Here is a 19,339-nt window from a genome sequence, read left to right as displayed (position 1 = left end):
CAGCTCCGAGAGACGCCACCCAGCCGCGGCGGGCGCTAGAAGCCGGGGTCACGCACGGAAGAGGGGCTCTAGATCTGACCCAGCGCTCGGTAGGGGGCGTCCTGGGGCAGAGAGTGAAACAGCAGGTGGTATTTAAAGGTGAGGGAGTCTCCTGCCCTGCAGCCCGCAGTTCTCACTCGAGCCATCCCCGCCTTGCCCCACTCGGGCCAGCGCCTGGTGAGCTAGCCCATCTGTGGCATCCGCCGTCGTCTCCTCCTAGCACCTCCTCACCGACCCCTCCCTCCCGGGACCTGCATCCCGCTCAGCCAATCAACGCCCGACTGCCACTTCCCACGTGATCCCGGGCGGGCTAAGGACCTGCTGCTTCCCAAACGCCAGAGGGATGCGGGCAGCAGAGCGCGAGAGGCGGCTGCTAGGCTGCGGGGCGCTTTGACTCTCCCTCCACCCAGCCTCTTTGGGCTCCTCTCGTCTGCTCTCTGGACTTCGGTCTCCTCTTGCTGTCCTGGCTTGCCAGAGCCCTCTGCTTATGGCAGCAGCTTCCCGCGTCCCCGGCGCAGCTTTTCCGTGGACGACCCTCTCGCTCCCGGGGCTGAGCCGGGTCACTGGATGTTGCTGAAACTCTGGAGATCATGCGCGGGTTTGGCTACTGCTTCCCCGTCAGGTGCCACTGCCACCGCCGCCGCCTTTGCTGCCGCCGTCCGCGGGATGCTCAGTAGCCCGCTGCCTGACCCCCGCGATCTTGTGTTCTCCCGAAGCCGTTTGCTGCTGCAGAGTTGCGCGAACTAGTCATGGTGCTGTGGGAGTCCCCGCGGCAGTGCAGCAGCTGGACACTTTGTGAGGGCTTTTGCTGGCTGCTGCTGCTGCCGGTGATGCTGCTCATCGTAGCCCGGCCGGTGAAGCTCGCAGCTTTCCCTACCTCCTTAAGTGACTGCCAAACGCCCACCGGCTGGAACTGCTCTGGTAAGTCCGAAACCCCAGCCCTCGACCTCTTAGCCCCGCAGAGGAAACGCGCTGTTTCCAGCACAGACCAACCTACCCAAGTGCTTCTCCCCAGCTCCTCCGCTCCAACGCTCCCAAACCGTTGAGACCACCGACCTCCACCCAGAGAACTGTTCCAGGCCGCTAAGGAAAGGGGAGGGGGTCCTGATGGGGCGGTGCACAGAAAGTGGAGCTGCGGAGATTTTAAGAAATAGTAAACGAGGAGGTTTTGTGGATTCATTGAAAAGAGACCCAGTCCTTGAAGAAACACTAAATCAGAACCTTTTCTATAATTAAGGAAAGAAGTCTAGCTGAAACCAGAGAGGAATAACTTTAGGAGATAGAACGAGCGAGAAAGCAATAAATCAAACGGTGACTGCAGGGGAAACATTGATTACTAGCAAAAGTACCATGAGAGTTCACTTGTCTGGCATTCAAGACAGGGTCACACAAATTCTAAAGGAGCTTGGGTTTCCAAGACATTCAGTTTCTCTCTCTCAGCCCCTCTACCCCCCTCCCCCACTAGCATATACAGCGCCTTCTCTACTGGGCTGCAAAAGACGTTCTTTTTGCATCACCGAGATGCCTCCCTCTTGCCTCTCCTAGCTCCCAAATGGTCGAAGGAAGTTGAGACAAGAATCTTTCGTCCGTCTCCCAGGCTGGGGTGGGTATGACCAAGGCCCCACAGGCTCACCCATAGGCGGGCGGAGGGCGGAACCGACCCGAGTGGGCGCCGGCTCCTCCATTTCTGGGCAGGCTTCCTTGGAGTGCGTCAGGGTCAGGCGCTCTTCTTGCTTGCTTGGGTCCCTTCAGAGTCTGAATGCGAGAGCTTGGAAAGCTTGGTTCTGCTAAAGTCTCCTAATTAAATAGGAGCCGAGGATAGGAGTTGCTGCACTGTTCGAGTAGCTTCGCCTTTCAGCATGACAGCCCATAACTACCGGCGCGATTGTGGTGTTTGGGGCATTTTAAACTCCATTAGCATGCCTGGATATTGTCCCCTAGGTCTGGTCTGTTCTAGTTTTAGCCTGTGTGTATGTAATTTTTCATCTCCTGTATATATAATTCTGCCGAAGTTGAATCTAGCTCTGAATACAGTGGCTTTTAGGGATGTATGCGAGCTGAAGTGTATGTAACTTTGGAGAAGAGAGAATGACCAACTGTAACTCACAGGATAAAAGAATATGCCATGCTGGGTAGTGACTGATGTAAATTCCATGAAGAAAATGATTATACATCATGTGGCTTGTGCTTTTTAAAGAAGAGTTGAAATTTGTAACCCTGTTAGATTTGGGTCAATATATTGCCTTTGTTCTGTTTGGGGGAATTTCTAAATTTGGCATTTTCATAAAGCTAAACATGCTTTCTTTAACTTACTCATGGCTCATGCGTGCATCTATGTTATTTTGGAAAGACTAAGTCCCACTTTTCAGGTACCTAATCACTTTTTAGGTGCTTTACCATAGGAATATTAAGTAACCTGCCAAATCAGTTATTTGAAATGTTAATAGATTTGTAACCCAACATGACCAGTTTGTTTCATCCCTAGCTATGGTACTGTTTTAGGAAATAACTAACTAATATGAAATTGGGGATGACAGTTAAGAAATTCATTATTACCAGATACCTAACAGGGATTTGCAGAAACTAAAGAAAAGAAACTGGTTTTCCAGGCAGATTAGCAAGAACCTGTATCCCCTTTACCCTTGTTAACTTGGAGGTGATCAATCTTTGTTTGAGTCAGACAGACCATCAGAAAAAACACTGTGCCTGTTTATCTTTATTATTGGAGCTTTGTTTCCTCTTTGTCTGGAGAAATTCCAAATAAGGGGTTGTGGCAGATCTTAAAGCAAAAGAATGATTAAAAATGGAGGAATAATGAAAGGACATTCTGAGACCATCACCAACTCTTTTCTAAAATGTGAAGTTTGAGGGTCATAAACTATAGTCTACTTAATGAGAAAAAATAATGGAACTACGAAGCAATGTTAAATATTCACTTACCACTGCCAGTACTAACCCAAACTAAAATAAAATAGCATCATCAAAAAAGAAAAAAAGAATATTCAAAGACAACTGACTAGAAAAGAATTGTGAAAGAGAAACTAGTATTAATCACTTAACTAGAATTTTTTTTATGTTATCAGTTAAGAATGACCTTGTAGTACAGCTGTGGTTGTTGGAATTAAAATTTAGGGCAATTCTTTTAAAGCTTTAAGATATTTCTTTTGTTGTTGTTGTTCAAGTCTGTAATATTTAATGACTGGCATGTTCTCTTTAAATTTGAGGTTATGATGACAGAGAAAATGATCTCTTCCTCTGTGACACTAACACCTGTAAATTTGATGGTGAATGTTTAAGAATTGGAGACACTGTGACATGCGTCTGTCAGTTCAAGGTAAGAAATCTCATATTTGCATCTTCTGATTTACTAATGAGACTGCAAAGCAGAGATCTTCTTTTACAGCCCATCACTTGGCAGTTTATAGCTATGCAAGCTAAGAGGAAAGCTGGCATCAAACAGAAGTACTGGCAAGAGAGCCAACTGATGTCAAAAAGACACAGCTTTTAGGAGAAATGTATGTGCCATAGTTATAAATGCCTCTGGAGGTAGAAAGCTTCAGGTTGTCCTTTCGGTGTATCAACAGGAAAGTAGTTTCTGTGTCCCTTCTAACATGCATACTATAAGTCAACATAATAGCCAAAATTGTTGTTGAAAAAGTGTGGATTTATACTTTTGTTCTGTTGATTGAGGCTATCTTCTTTGGATCATATTGCTCTGTTTTAATGGTATTGGGTTTTATTATTTTGGCAATCCAGTTGAGTTTTTAAATGAACTCCTTATCAATGTGACTTCAAAACTACTGTGCTAGATTGGAAATCATGACACTTATTAGTACTTGTCAACTTTTCATGGATACCACATTCAATTACAATTCCTAGGAATCCAAAAGAATGCAAATAGACAAAAGTCATTTCATAAACCTGAGGAAAATGTGCTTTGCCTAATGTTAAAAACATAAAAATTAAAAGAGAGATTGCCCAGTGATGTTATCAAAACTGGATTATTAGTATTTTTTTAAAGATAGAGCTCAATCTCATTATTATAGTCATGATCTAACAAATGCTTTCTACCATGTGAATGTTAAAGGTTTTCTCTTTCAATACATTTTTTATAATTCAAGTATTATAGATGCTTACTGATATCTTAAAGTGTTATTGAATTACTTTTTAAAATACACATGAAATCTAAGGTAAGTTTCAAACAAAAAATATTCCCATTAAGGAAACTATATACTGGGGGTAGGGAAAACTTTTCCAAGGTTGTAAGCAAATTATGAAAAAAAAAAATCAGAAAGGATATAAAACGAATCAAATATTAGAATTCAAATTCAAGTCTAAAATTTGTTATAGTTCAGTGGTCACTCACTATCCACTCAGTATCCATAGGTCACTCAGTATCTACCACCACAAGTACCAAAATCCAAGGATGCTCAAGTCCTTTATATAAAAGTATGTAGAATTTATATTTAACCTATGCACATCCTCATGTACACTTTGTCATCTCTAGATTATTTATTATATAATGTATAGGCAATGTAAACATCGTAAATACAAAGTAAATACAAATTAGTTGCTGGTAAGTGGCATATTCAAGTTTTGCTGTTTAGAACTCTCTGGAGTCTTTTTCTCAAATATTTTCACTCTGAAGTTGGTTGAATCTCTGGATGTTGCTGAATCTTTGGCCCTCAGATTTAGAGGGCCAACTATATGTAATATTTAGAATCGTTGATGAAATTTAAATATTTTAGATTAATGTCACCTCCCAGTGATAGAGAGAAGGTAATTCACATTTAAATATGGTTTGAATGGCTTATAAATGAGCTAAAAACTTCTTGGACATTATTTTTTTGTTTCTAAGAAAATTAATAAACAGCTGATACTTGTACAGTGCACCACTACCCAGTAGGTACGCATTGCTGCGCCCGTACTATAGTCTTTAAACCATACTAGAGTATTGGAAACATTCATGCATATTTAACATTCATACAATACCAATTTCTAAGGTCTCCAGCCATACTGAACAATTTAATTATGTTCTCTCAGTGAACTACTTGAGAGAGATGGAGCATAAGAACCCTGCAAGTCATACTTTCCCCAAGCGTTAACTGAGGGGAAAATAAGTTGGATAAATTATTAATTAGAAGCCCACAGGATTTTATCAATTTTTTTTTCTTTTTAGTTTGTAATTCCCAGAAATATATCTTATTTTCGTACCCAAGGGTAGACATAGGATGTAAACCCATGAACGATATAAAATGAACCAAGAAGAATGTTCCTCAAATGGAAAGCCATAAGTAGAACAAGATTTCACCAAGAGGCAAAAAAAAAAAAAAAAAAAAAAAAGTTCATAAAATTAAAAATGGATGCATGCTACTAAAAGAAAATATATAATTTTCTTTTTAAAGAAATTGGATTCAGTTTTCAGGTTGCACAAAGAGTTTTAGTAAAACTTTTGTCAACAAAGATATTTATGCTTTTTGTGCATTTGGTTAGCCAGTTACATTTGTCATTAATTTAGATAATTGTTAAGTGGGATAGATTACAGGGGACAGGGCTAGGGGAGTGAATGCAAGTTTGAATAAGAAACTAAAATGTAAATGTTCTTTTCCTAATGCCTGTAGCATTTTAAACTTACTACTAGATTACTGCTGCTATTAGTTTGTGCTTTGCAATAGTTGTCAGTCTGTCAGGTGAAAATAAACATTCCCCTAGTGGAAAATTTAGACTCTGCACGTACCAGGAATATAGAGTGGCTGAATTAAGTTCAAGATCAAAGAAAAATGTACAAGTTGTGCAAAGCTTGAGTATCTTGACTCAGTATTTCCAATACTTTCAAATTAATTTGAGAATTTTTTTCTGTTTTGCTCAGTTTGATGAAAAGCCAGATGTCCTGAAAAATCCATTTTCCTATATACTGTTCTAGATCAGCTTAAGTCATCTACTCTATTTCTCCTGATTTCAGATACAAGTCCAAATTCTTCTATTCAAAATGGGGTGTAAACTTTGGTTTCTGGCTGAGAGATCAACTTAAAAGAGTATTGGGTATATGTGTGTGTAATTGATGTTTTCCAGTTTGAATTACTACTGGAACGTTAAGGTGAACAAATATTTATCTTCACCTCTCTTAGATGATTTGTAATAATCATATTCTACCATCCAAACATGTTATCTCATTTATTTCTCATATCTGAGTGAGGTAATTATTTTTTCCTCCTTTTACAGATGAGAAGATTAAGGCTTATGAATATAAATAACTTACAACTAAGTGGTGATCCTACAGCAAGAATCTAGGTCTTTTGACACCAAATCTAATTTTTTTCTAGGACATTATGTTGTGGTTGTTTAGTCACTGTGCATGAGATTTTCCAGGCAACAATCCTGGAGTGGGTTGCCATTTACTTCTCCAGGGGATCTTCCTGACCCAGGGACAGAACCTCTGTCTCCTGCTTTGGCAGGCATTGGCAGGCATTGGCAGGCATATTCTTTAGTGCTGAGCCATTAAGGAAGCCCATATACAAACAAAAACATTAATAAGAACAACAAAAGTACCAATTTATTATATACAACTTGATATAAAAAATAGTACAACTAATTCTTAGATGATGATATGAATTCCATAAATAGCCTGCAATCTCATGCATCTTACCTTGCTTTCTGCATACCAAATGGGATCCTGGTCATTCTGCTAAATAACCATGGGATGAAAATTTAGAGACAGTGGATGGACCAACGGCTGGCTAGCTGGCTGGCTGGCTGGCTGGTGGGCTGAATGGATAAAAGAAGGAAGAGAGGAAGTGAAGTCACAGATGCATCTATTCATAGATACCACTGATCATATCAATTAATATGTATGATCAATGATCACTTTATAATTTAAAAATATGGTGAAGCCTTATGTTTTACAAATATCATTTAATTTGATTGTTTTCACTTAATAAACTATGCCCTAGATCTGCAATAGTTCCAGTAACTAGAATTGTAAAACAGATTGCTCAGAACTTAGTGGCTCAAAACAATGAACATTTATTTCGTTCATGAATCTGCAGTTGGACAAGGCTTAATGGAAGCATCTCACCTCTGCTCCTCTTGGCATTAGCTGAGCTGGGGAGGGAACTCAAAGGCTTGGTTCTCTCAGGACTCACTCGTATATTGGACTGTCAGCTGGGGACTTTGGTCCTTCTCCATGTAGATCTCTCTGTTTGGACTAGTTTGGCCTTCCTCTTAGCACAGTGACTGGGTTTAAAGGGCAAGCAAGCATCCAGAGAGTGAGAAAGAGCCAGGTAGAGGCTACATCCTTTAATGCCCTAGCCTCAGAAGTCATATGAGTCACTTTTACCATAGTTACAGGCCTGCCCACTTGTTTAAAATCATAAAAAAAATTCCACATGAAAAAATGTAGTCACAGAGAAGTAAAAGTTACCTATGGAATGATCAAAGGATTGGGACATATGCAGGTTTTTTTATCTCTTGCTTTTTTGGAAGAGAAACATGCCATATCCTAAACCATTATTCCTAAGCCTTTGACAAGTGGGAATATAACAGAATTCACTTAACATCTGTGGAGCGCCTTCTACATGCCAGACTAGGGAAGGTGCTGACAATATATAAAATATAAGTTATGCATAGCTCCTAAATGTTGAAATCTCAGTTAAAAGAAATTCTTATTAATCAAACAAGCAATAGATCATATGAAAAACTTCTCACATGAATTTTTTCTTCATTTGTAGCAAAACAAATTCCATATATTCTAGAGCATCAAATCATTGAACTCACTTGTATAACATGTTGCTGCTTTCTTAAGCAATGTGGAAATTTTGGAACAAAATCATTCACTGAAAAACACAAAGTTGGAAAATAAACTTAAGATTTTTAAAACATCTGAAGGAAAGCAGAATCACTTTTCCCCTGAGAGGAAGTTTGGACAACACATACATTTATGAGCTTAACCATCTGGGCTTGAGTCTTGTTTTTCTCTCCTACCAGCCAACAATGTGGCCTTTAGAAAGTCACCTAACATCTGAATCTGTCCCTTCCTCTGAAACTGAGAAATATTCATGGTTACCACTAAAAAAAATATTTTCAAAATTAGGCATATTTTAATGTAGTAGTAAGCTCATTTTTATACTTAGGGTTAGCTTGTTTTCCTTTATTTTTCCAATTTTAGACATGCATGCCTTGGTGTCCATGTTAGATGGTAACTCTGCTAGTTAAAGTATATGTCGTGAAAGACAAATAATTTACATTTCTTTTTATAAATGAATATTCCAAAGCATTTTGAAACATGACTCAGTTAATCCTCCCAAATGCCCCAGTTAACCATTTCAAATGGGGGAACTGAGCTATAAACTTGTTAAATATTTTATTGCTGAGTGATATACACAAGGTCCTACACTCAGAAATGGGAGAATATGGGACGAGACTTCCACTTCTAAGCCTTAGTGATTTAGAGTATACTTCCTCCGTGTGTTATTCATTTTAATGAGTGCAAGTCATGGTACTAAGGGCCAAAAACAGCGTGCTGATAATCTACAGTTAAGCTCTTTTCAACTCCATACAAATCTCCCTTTTGGCTTGTGCATGGAACTTGGCAGCTCTGTTTTTAGCACTGTTCACATTTGGCTTACTCCATCCCTCAGAAGTGGCATATGAGCACTTTATCAGTTTATTTCGTATTTTAAGATGCATATCAGCATTGTGTACTAGCACTTGACAGAGATAATAAATACTTCCTACCCCTCACTCCCCATCTACTGACAATATCTGAATAATCTACGGAAGTAGATGAAAAGGATAAATAGAGAAATTCTAGGGATTACAAAGAAGAAAATGTGAATCCAGATCATCTATGCACAAAATATTGTAACCAGGGTTGGAGATGAAGATGAAAAGGTAACCCAGAACAAAAATGCTAGGACACAGGCATGAGGAGCTAACTAGCCCAGCCATTTGCAGTAATTATGATTCTCATCTGCCTACTGAAAGGGTCAGCAAGTCTACTGACTATGTTACCAGCTGTTCACTTTTTCTGGTCTGTCTTCCATGTTCTCAGTAGTCTTAGTGGGTCCTCATAGGTCCTCCCTACATTGTCCCGATCCTGAACACAGCCCATTTATCAAACACTGGTCCATCCACCTGCCTTCCTGGCCACAGTTCTGACATCAGCACCACGCACATGTATTTGATGTCTCTTCAGTACTGTTTATTGGAAAACTTAACTCTTTACTGACATTTTTTAATTGCCTTTTTTTCCAGTAGTGATAAAAGTGTTAAGTTTTATGGTGGGTCAATTTTCAGGTCTATGTATATTTGGAAAGTGAGTTGCCTATTGAATTAAAGATCCTCATGAGTGAAAAGTTTCCTATCAAAATGTTTTCAAATATAATAATGTAGATAGCCTGAGTCCATGAGCCATATAATGTAACTATGGAAAGGGATAGAAACTTCCAGAATAACTAGACCAGAAACTAGAAATAAAGATTTTAAAAATATGTCACATTTAAAATATTTCAATCTAATCATATATAAATAATTTCTAAATAGATATAATTTGGTGTCTAAATTACCTTTTTAGCAGTTATGGTGATTATGAGTGTCATACAATTTGAATTTACTATTGGGAGAATACTACGTAACTATTAGTGAAAAATTATATTTAAGTTTTTCAATAACAGATGCAAAGTCAGACTCAAAAAATTTTCATTTCAGAGAACATTGTGTTATATCATTTAAAAAATGATTTGAATTTATTATTACATAAAGGCAAAGGGTAAGAGCTAAATGGTTGATTGGGAAAGGAAGTACAGATATATTAACAAAATAGAATGAGAAAATGAACCTTAGGTTTATCATCAGATTATAACTGTGTTTAAAATTTGCTCTTTTGTGTAAAAATCCTTGAGTTGAATTTAACTTTCGAGAGATTTTTAGAAATATTATTATAAAGATTAAAACCCTAGCCATTTTGCTAAATCATTGGTTTACTTTATATGTTATGAATTAGCAGATCAGAAATCCAAGTATTTTAAGTAGAAACAGAAAAGCATTTTCACATGTGTGTATATGCATGATTTGCCTTACTGTACTTAATTTCTGGCGTGGGTGAGTATTTATAAATAATTGTCTTGATTATTACATTTGTTATAATTAAACAATGTAGCCCATCAGTAGTAGTAATCATGAGATAATCGTATCACTGGTATAATTAGCAGGTATAGAACATAGCCAATTATCTCTAAGGCCTTACAGTGTGATTATGATAAAATGAGTATACCCTGTAGGTTGCCTGATTTCCATTATAAAATGTATACATTTTTGGAAGGAACTTGCTTTAAAATGAACTTTTTGTTTTATGAAATATACATTAATACTCATACTTTTGAATAGTCAATCAAGTTAACATATGGTTCAGTAGTTGACTTTTTTTCTGTATTACATAGTCTGTTGTTTCTTTCTACACTGTATCTCTGTCAATATCCAATGATATAAAGATATATGAAACTTTAATTAGAAATTCAGATGTCTTATCCAAATATTTAAGAATTTGTAAAGATTCAGATTCAACGGAGGAACAACATACTAAAGAGTAACTGAGTTCTTTGGCATTTCAGCTATATAGTTCTGCTCCAAAAGCAGATAGACACTATTTTTGAATAGCTAGAATGTCATAACATGTTCTCATTTTTTCTACCAAGCCAGATGGGCCATATATCAGAAAAAAAGTAAATAATATTGATGCTTTTGTTGTTATATCTTTTTATTATTTCTTGTCCTATCACTTTCTTAGATTTTCCTGATTTAGAATCTGAATCAGATGACCAGTTGGCTTACTGGACATTGCTTTTGTATATCTTTGAATGATATTCTTACAAGGTCAAAGACTTGCTGGATACAATGGGGATCACTGAAAATGAAGACAAGTGCTTTCTTTTGTAAATGATGGTTTCTGTTCAAGATGTCAGAGGCATGTAAACCCCAGTACTAACCACAGGCTTACATCTGTGTCCTCCCCAGTGCAACAGTGACTATGTGCCTGTGTGTGGTTCCAATGGGGAGAGCTATCAGAATGAGTGTTATCTGCGGCAGGCTGCGTGCAAACAGCAGAGTGAGATACTGGTGGTGTCTGAAGGATCCTGTGCCACAGGTATGTATGTGATCCTGATGACTCCTGAAAACCTTTGGAATGGATTCTGAATCCAAAAACCATGTCTTGCTTTTCCTGTTATGTCCTGTTTATTATTATCCAGATAAATAATTCAGACTATATATTGGCTAGACAAGCCTCTTATATTTTTGTATCAAGCAAGCATTATTCCTATTCTATGTCTCTTTACATTTCAAGTTATTTCTGGAAGAAAGATAAATCTACCATAAGGATGTTGGTAGATTTTAATACAGATACTACTTAATGAAGTACAGACATTGAATAACAATTAGAAATCTAGATTGACTGCTCAGTTGCCAAATATATAGAAAGTAATCTATGCAGGAATAAATTTTGTTTGTTTGATTGTTTATAACAATAGGATTGTTTGCTGGAGGACAGGCAGTTTGCAGATTTGGATTTGAAGGTTAAGATGTGCCTAATCTTACCAGCTCTACAAAATGCTGTTCTTAACACTGAGCAGATTACATTGAAGAATATATTGGGGATGAACACGACTTCTAAAGACATCTGTCCTTTCTACAACCACAAGTGAGCCTGGGATCCCACACAACTTTTTAGTTATACTGTACCAAGAATGCTCCAAAGAAAGTAAGGACGAAGAGCACCTTCTTGTGCTCTTTAGTTTTTCAGGTTTTCCTTCTGCGTACTATGGTTATTAGAGCTGAATAGTATTACAGGAAGAGAGAAAAAACAAGAAGAATAAAGCCCAACTTGATAAACCAGTGCTATAAAATGAAGCTGCATTTTCAGGTTAGGCTTGACATTAAAATCACATATATTAAAGAAACTTTAGTATCCTTTGAAATTTATTCCTAATGGCAAGTAAGCATCTTTCTGTGAGTCATAATTTCAGAGGAATCTGACGATACAAGCATATTTAAGAAAAATAATAATTATATATTATTATTATCATTAAAATGATATATCCTTTTTTCTTCAAAAAAGGAAATATAGAATAATGTCAAGAAAGGTCTATTTTATTGAAAAGTCCCTCTTAGATAACACTATGGAATTATATTAAAGATCATGTGTATGGTGGCTGGAGCAGAGTGGTAAATGAGCAAAGAAACTGTCTCATATTCTTTAAAAAAGATTATCTTAGGCCTATTGATTGTTAGTAGTTGATAATACTGTTCCAGTTTGCACCAAAGTTTCTAAAAATTAGCAGAAAAGAAAGGTATTGTGAACAATGACGTAGACTCTTTGCTTCTAGTTTTTAAGTAGTTTTTTCTCCTATTTGATTCTTTGACAATGTGGATGTCCTTCCTGCGAGGGTGATTGAGAGGCAGGTTGAATTGGTGCACCATTTTCTTGTTTGCTGGAGCTAATAGATCATTGCCACTTGGACCATCTTTCTCAGTAGGAAAAGAGGAGGGCCACCATGCTACTCAGTACTATAGTAAGCATGGGGAAAATAGAAAGACAAGGAGCAAACTATAAAAAATCAATCCATCATAGCTACTGAAAAATGATAAATGGAATAGGAAAAAAAGGAACCTCTTAGTCTCAGAACCAGGAATATGTAGGCAAATACTAGAGTACTAAGGAACAGATTTACTCACTCAAAATCACATAGGATATCTGTCTGTCTCTGACAATAGGCAGTGAAGATCAGTGGACAGTCATAATAAGCAGTCATGGAGTTATGGTTTGGTTAACAATGTTGGGTAGCAAAATCTCTGTTGCTTACTTGCCAACCTCCAAGTTTTTGTCAGCACATGCAATCACATTCTTTTGATTCATTCAGTTATTCAGTTCTAGTCTGTAATTTATTGGTTATACTATGAAAATACTTAACCAAGTAGAACATTGAATCACAATTGAGTAACCCATCCCTAGCTTATTCACAGACTTAAATTGCTACAGGATTTAATTAGTAAATCGGTCTTGCTGAATGCATCTTCCATTGACGTGTAAATCTAAAAGAGTTTTGATCTGAATAATGATGGAGGGACCAAAGTAATTTTGATTAACCAGGTCTGACTAAATAAACTGGAGTTCTGACTTTTGATCTAAAAGAGATTCTTATTTTCTTCATAGATTTTGCAGTTTTTAATGCTGTTTGACATTGAATGGAGATGGCAAGTTGTGGTTTCTAAGAATAAAAGGCAGTAGTAGATTTATATTGATACTAAAATATAAAAATATAAACATAAAACATATTAAAATAACTTTATATTTATTACATTGCATTGAATTTACAACTCATTTTTTATCTGGAAAATGTTTTCCTATTGAGCAGTCTGCTCAATAGCCTCACTGTCAGTTTCTCTTTTTTGCCTTATAAGAAATGTTTTGACTAAGAGTCTAGATTCAGGTCCAATAACATGGCTTCTTTTCTTAGGTTTCTCTTTCACTAATAAGGCTTTAGTAGGCTACTTGTCTCTGATTTGCCAAGATGAATCATTTTATAGCAAGCAAAGAACCATTAAAGCTTCCCATCAGGATTTTATAATGATGCCTTGACTTGTTATTAGTCACTTGCTGAGTCCTCTCTGATTCCTTGTGACCCCATAGACTGTAGCGTTCCGGGTTCCCTGTCCTTCACTATCTCCCAGAATATGCTCAGACTCAGTGTCCATTGAGTCAGTGATACCATCGAACCATCTCATCCTCTGTCAATCCCCTTCTCTTCTTTGCCCTAAATCTTTTCAGCATTAGGGTCTTTTCCAGTGAGTCAGCTGGAGCTTGAGCTTTAACATCAGTCTTTCCAATGAATATTCAGGACTGATTTCCTCTAGGATTGACTGGTTGGATCTTCTTGCTATCCACGTGACTCTCAAGAGTCCTCTCCAGCATCACAGTTTGAAAGCACCAACTCTTTGGCAGTCAGCTTGCTTTATGGTCCAACTCGCACATCTGTAAATGACTACTGGAAAAATCATAACTTTGACTGTATGAACTTTTATTGGCAGAGTGATGTTTCTGCTTTTTAATACACTGTCTAGGTTTGTCATAGCTTTTCTTCCAAGGAGCAAGCATCTTTTAATTTTGTGGATGCAGTCACCATCTGCAGTGAATTTGGAGCCCAAGAAAATAAAGTCTGTCACTGTTTCCATTGTTTCCCCATCTATTTGTCATGAAGTGATAGGACCGGGTGCCATGATCTTTTTTTTTTTTTTTAAATGATGAGTTTTAAGCCAGCTTTTTCACTCTCCTCTTATACTTTCATGAAGAGGCTCTTTAGTTCCTCTTCACTTTCTGCCATTAGAGTGGTATCATCTGTTTATCTGAGGTTATTGATATTTCTCCCGGCAATCTTGGTTCCAGCTTGTGAGTCATCTAACCTGGCATTTCACATAATACACTTTGCAAACTGACAATATACAGCTTTGACATACTCCTTTCCCGGTTTGGAACCAGTTTATTGTTCCATGTCCAGTTTTAGCTGTTGCTTTTTGACCTGCGTACAGGTTTCGCAGGAGGCAAGTAAGTGGTCTGGTATTCCCATCTCTTGAAGAATATTTCAGCTTGTTGTGATCCACATAGTCAAAGGCTTTAGTGTAGTCTATGAAGCAGAAGTAGATGTTTTTCCTGGAATCCCCTTGCTTTTTCTATGATCCAGCAGATGTTGGCGATTTGACCTCTGGTTCCTCTGCCTTTTCTAAAACCAGCTTGAACATCTGGAATTTCTTGGTTCACGTACTGTTGGAGCCTAACTTGAAGGATTTTGAGCATTACTTTGCTAGCATGTGAAATGAATGCGATTGTATGGTAGTTTGAGCATTATTTAGACTTGCCTTTCTTTGGGGTTAGATTGAAAACTGACCTGTTCCAGTCCTCTAGCCATTGCTGAGTTTTGCAAATTTACTGACATGAATGCAGCACTCTCACAGCATCATCTTTTAGGATTTGAAATAGCTCAGCTGGAATTCCATCACCTTCACTAGCTTTGTTTGTAGTAAAGTTTCCTAAGGCCCACTTGGCTTCACTAAAGGCCATGATTTAAGTGACCATTTTTTTTTTCAGTCTATTCCTCTGTCTTCACTAGCTACTTAATTTGGCTCAAATAAAACACAAATGTTCTTAAGGATCATGCCCCTTGAATTTTTAGAAACATACATGGGTAATACAAGCCAAAATACTACTGCCATTTTTCTTGATTTTCTCCAGCTATATGTATTTAATAGAAAACATATAGATGAATAGCTAAGATGTTCACTCAAAATTTTAATTATTATGTTCCAGACATAGTGATAAGCATTTAAAATGTGCCATTGTGCAGTTATCCTCAAAGTAGTCCAGTAGGATAGACATTACCCATTGATTAGAGGACCAGTAAGCTTAGAATGGTTGAATAATATTCCTAATGCTATCCAATGAGTATGTTTGGAGTTTGGAATCCATAAGCTTTTATGCATTTCCTCTTAGGTGTATTATATAAATGTAGGGAGCTGAATAAGACATGGTTCTTGATTTAAAGATGTTTGCACTCTTAGTGGAAAGGAATAAGAAGCTATATACGTGTAACTAAAACAAAGGTAGAATGTATAAATGCTACAATAATATAACCTGTTATTAACTTCTGATGATTTTATAGGTAATTTTATAACTTAAGCTTTCAAATTAATTCAAATAAAGTCAGTTAAAATTCTAGCTGTGAAAAGATACAAAAAGTAGACTTTACCAACTTTGACCATTCAAGCACTGTTCCATCCAAAAGTGATTGTTCTGTGACATAGGACTCAGTTCAGTTGACAGGACTATCTTCCTGCTGTTGAGATGAATGCATCAGCCTTTTTCCCTCTGTTCTCTTAAACCAGTCAAATTGAATAATTAGAATCCTTATTTGAGTCTACGTTTACCAAGAGTGGTTTTAATTATGAAATTTTTTTTACCAATTAACTTGCCTTTAAGGGAAGGAGAGCCTGACCCAAAGACTTTCTCCTTAGTCATGTAAGCAGTTAATGACTTGAGGCTTTGATTTAATAAAATGTTAAATCTTATGAATATGTTAGTCTGGGTATCCACCAAGGCTGACAATTCAAAACAGCTGCTCCTTCATGACAGCGCTAATGTCTAACATAATGACAAGGAGAATTATTAGCGAGGCATTCATTCTTCCTGTGTCAGTCTTCTATAGATTTTCATACATCATGCCTCTTTCTGTGAGTGCTTTTCAATAAAGTGTCATTGAGGCAAACAAGTAGTATTTTATTTTAATTGGTCTAAAACAACAAACACAAATTCATAGACATGGCATTTGATATGGCTCTTGAACTCTGGCTGAGAATTCAATGTAAAATGAAGGCCAGTCAGACAAAGAATACCAGTATTAATATACCAATATTCATCTTATTTCCCATTATTAACATTAAAAATACATACCCAAATGTATTTAGAATGGAAGGAAGTGGGGGGAGGCAGAAGGAAGGTGATGTCTCCACTTAATAGGTAGAAGCAAATGGAGACCCAATGATTTTGACTCCAACTAACCAGGCCATCCTAAAGGAGATAGTCCTGGGTGTTCATTGGAAGGACTGATGCTAAAGCTGAAACTCCAGTACTTTGGCCACCTCATGCGAAGAGTTGACTCATTGGAAAAAACTCTGATGCTTGGAGGGATTGGGGGCAGGAGGAGAAGGGGACGACAGAGAATGAGATGGCTGGATGGCATCACAGACTCGATGGACGTGAGTCTGAGTGAACTCAGGGAGTTGGTGATGGACAGGGAGGCCTGGCGTGCTGTGATTCACAAAGAGTCAGACACGACTGAGCGACTGAACTGAACTGAACTGAAGAAACTGAGTGTTTCTGGGAAATGAGTTGTCAGAAATTGACAACTTTCCCAAGTTGTAGTTATGTGAGGGGGAGGGGAAAGGACTGGAGGAAAAGGAAGGCAGAGAAAGGTTATTGTCTTCTCTGCCAACATCACCTAGGGCATAGCCAATTTTAATCACAAACGCAAACCTGAAGCTCACCCTTTTGAATTTCAAAAATAGTAGATGCTGTTTATACAGATAGACTCTTCCAGAGTTGTGGTATTTGGAAAACGTATTAGCTCTTATATAAAAAGATATTCATCTTTAAACTGTTTTTCCCTTTGTAATGCAATGTACAAGAATATAAGCCTTAATTATGAGTATTCACCACAAGTCTTAGACTACTTAATTTCTAAATCTCACTGATTGTTATAAGCATCTTGTTTTTAATTTTTTTGTTACTGGCACCATATTCATCTTGACTAAAATAAAAATGAAAATTTTTATATAGTCAAGTTTCAGAATTAATTCCAAAGCTGAATAATACATTGTTCATGAAATTTAAAATGAAAATAATAGAGAATTGATTTTATAAGCTGTATTACAGATATTAAACTACATTGATATGAATGTTTTTCAAGTTAAATGTTAGTAATTTTTCAATTATATTAATAAATAATGGAGAAAGTATTTATTTTAAATTTATTTTGAATTTAATTTAAAAGTTCATAAATATTCTTTGAATATGTTTTTTAAGCTAAAACAAATTACTTCCTTTTTTCCTCCCAGATGCAGGATCAGGATCTGGAGATGGAGGTAGGAGTTGCCTTTTTATATATTGAAAGGTTTCTATGTGAATGTTACTTGTGGATATTTACTTATGTATTTGTCATTGCGTATATCTAAGACCAATTCGCATTTTGCATCTTAGGAAAGGGAAAACTAAAACAAAATCATTCTTCCTATTAAATAAATGTATATACCATATAAATTATTTGATGTTTATGAATCATACTTAAGAACTTTTTCCATCTAATATTCCTATTCATTTGTATATCTGTGTTTGAATTAACTTTGAGATAAACCTGCATAACAGAACTTCATAATAAGCCTCCAAGCATATTTGGCAGGACAAAAAACTCCTAGAAAATCATTTAAATGTTTTTTTTTAATACATAATTACAAAATATTGATACTAATATTAATAGCTATTATGTAAATAGGAACATAATTATCAAATTAATAGTTTGAAACTGAAGGAGCTTTAGTTCATTAAAGAAAAATAAAAAAGATAAATTTAAGCCAGTGAAAATAAGATAGTGTCTTTACTTCTTTGATTAAATTAATCTATAGTTATTTTTACTAACACAAGATATATGTTTTCATGATTTAGTTGTGTGTTTAAAGAAGTATATAAGAGATAGGCAGAAACTTTCAAAATTTTATATGATATACTTACTGCCAATTAAGATTTTACTTATGGATTGAACCTTCATTGAAAATTTCCCAAAATGCTTTTCCAGTTGAAATTCAAGCAAAATGCTATCTTTATTTACAACAAGAAAAAATAGAAACAACTAAATGTAATTTCAACAAGAATACTGAAAAGAGAATGAATAAAAACATAAACATTCTCTCAGGACCTTGCTTAAGTTATATAAAATGATTAAATGCATATTTCTATTAAACTTTAGTTTTTAATGAAGAATTTGATAAAAGATGAGGACAGAAGGTGGAGTCAGCAAAGTCCAATTCTACTGCTTACCTTATCTGGTTTGGGCAACAAGTTAGAGATTTATCAAGTCAAAGGCTTAACTAGTTCAAATAAGCAACACCCAGAGAAGAAAATTAGAGCACCATATTGGAGCACAATTTTTTTTCATAAAGACTGAAATTGAATAGGAGTCACGATTCAGTACCATGAGAGTATAAATATATTTCCATATCACATGACATTAGACAGTCATTTGATATTAAGATAATCTTACTATTTCTAAGAAATTATTTTTTCCTCTGGCTAATTAATATAATATTCCTAAGAAAGCTTCCCTGCAAGTTTTGTGAAGATGAGCTTCTAAGATCAAGCAAACTTTAAAGAGAAAAAGGAAAAAAGTTTTTTGAGTAGATATTTCACTATCAGAATACTAAGAAATTTGTCACTGTGTTAAAATGTCAGTTTTGGAAGGGAGCAGTTCTATGAAAAATTTCCTGGCTATTTAGTTTTACATGTAGACTACTTAAGTTGAAAGATATTGTATTGTTTCAACTGTTCCACTCTTCACGCGTCTTATTCATTTTTTGGCATCTTTAAAAAAACCCACAGAATTATCTTCATTGCTTCTTTTGTTAGAGCACCTTGGTATGCTTTTTTCTAGTTGAGTCTTTTCGTCATGTCATACATCATCTTTTTTTTCAATAGTAAGGTGTAGTGGGT

The 19,339-nt window shown here is 36.5% G+C and overlaps 1 protein-coding gene across 1 annotated transcript in view; it reads left to right on the top strand.

The window, feature by feature from the left end:
* Positions 1-334: 334 nt before the first annotated feature.
* TMEFF2 (transmembrane protein with EGF like and two follistatin like domains 2) overlaps positions 335-19,339 on the top strand; it is a 284,384-nt gene continuing 265,379 nt past the window's right edge. Inside the window, exons 1-4 of the mRNA XM_069577898.1 lie at positions 335-960; positions 3,264-3,373; positions 11,050-11,179; positions 17,695-17,721. Of these exons, the coding sequence (XP_069433999.1) occupies positions 789-960; positions 3,264-3,373; positions 11,050-11,179; positions 17,695-17,721 (439 nt within the window). The 5' untranslated portion in view covers positions 335-788. The remainder of the gene's footprint in view (positions 961-3,263; positions 3,374-11,049; positions 11,180-17,694; positions 17,722-19,339) is intronic.

The sequence above is a fragment of the Ovis canadensis genome, chromosome 2 (assembly GCF_042477335.2).
Source record: "Ovis canadensis isolate MfBH-ARS-UI-01 breed Bighorn chromosome 2, ARS-UI_OviCan_v2, whole genome shotgun sequence".
In the NCBI taxonomy this organism is placed as follows: domain Eukaryota; kingdom Metazoa; phylum Chordata; class Mammalia; order Artiodactyla; family Bovidae; genus Ovis; species Ovis canadensis.
Note: the sequence above shows the minus strand (reverse complement) of the source record. Positions and strands in the feature narration are given on the sequence as shown.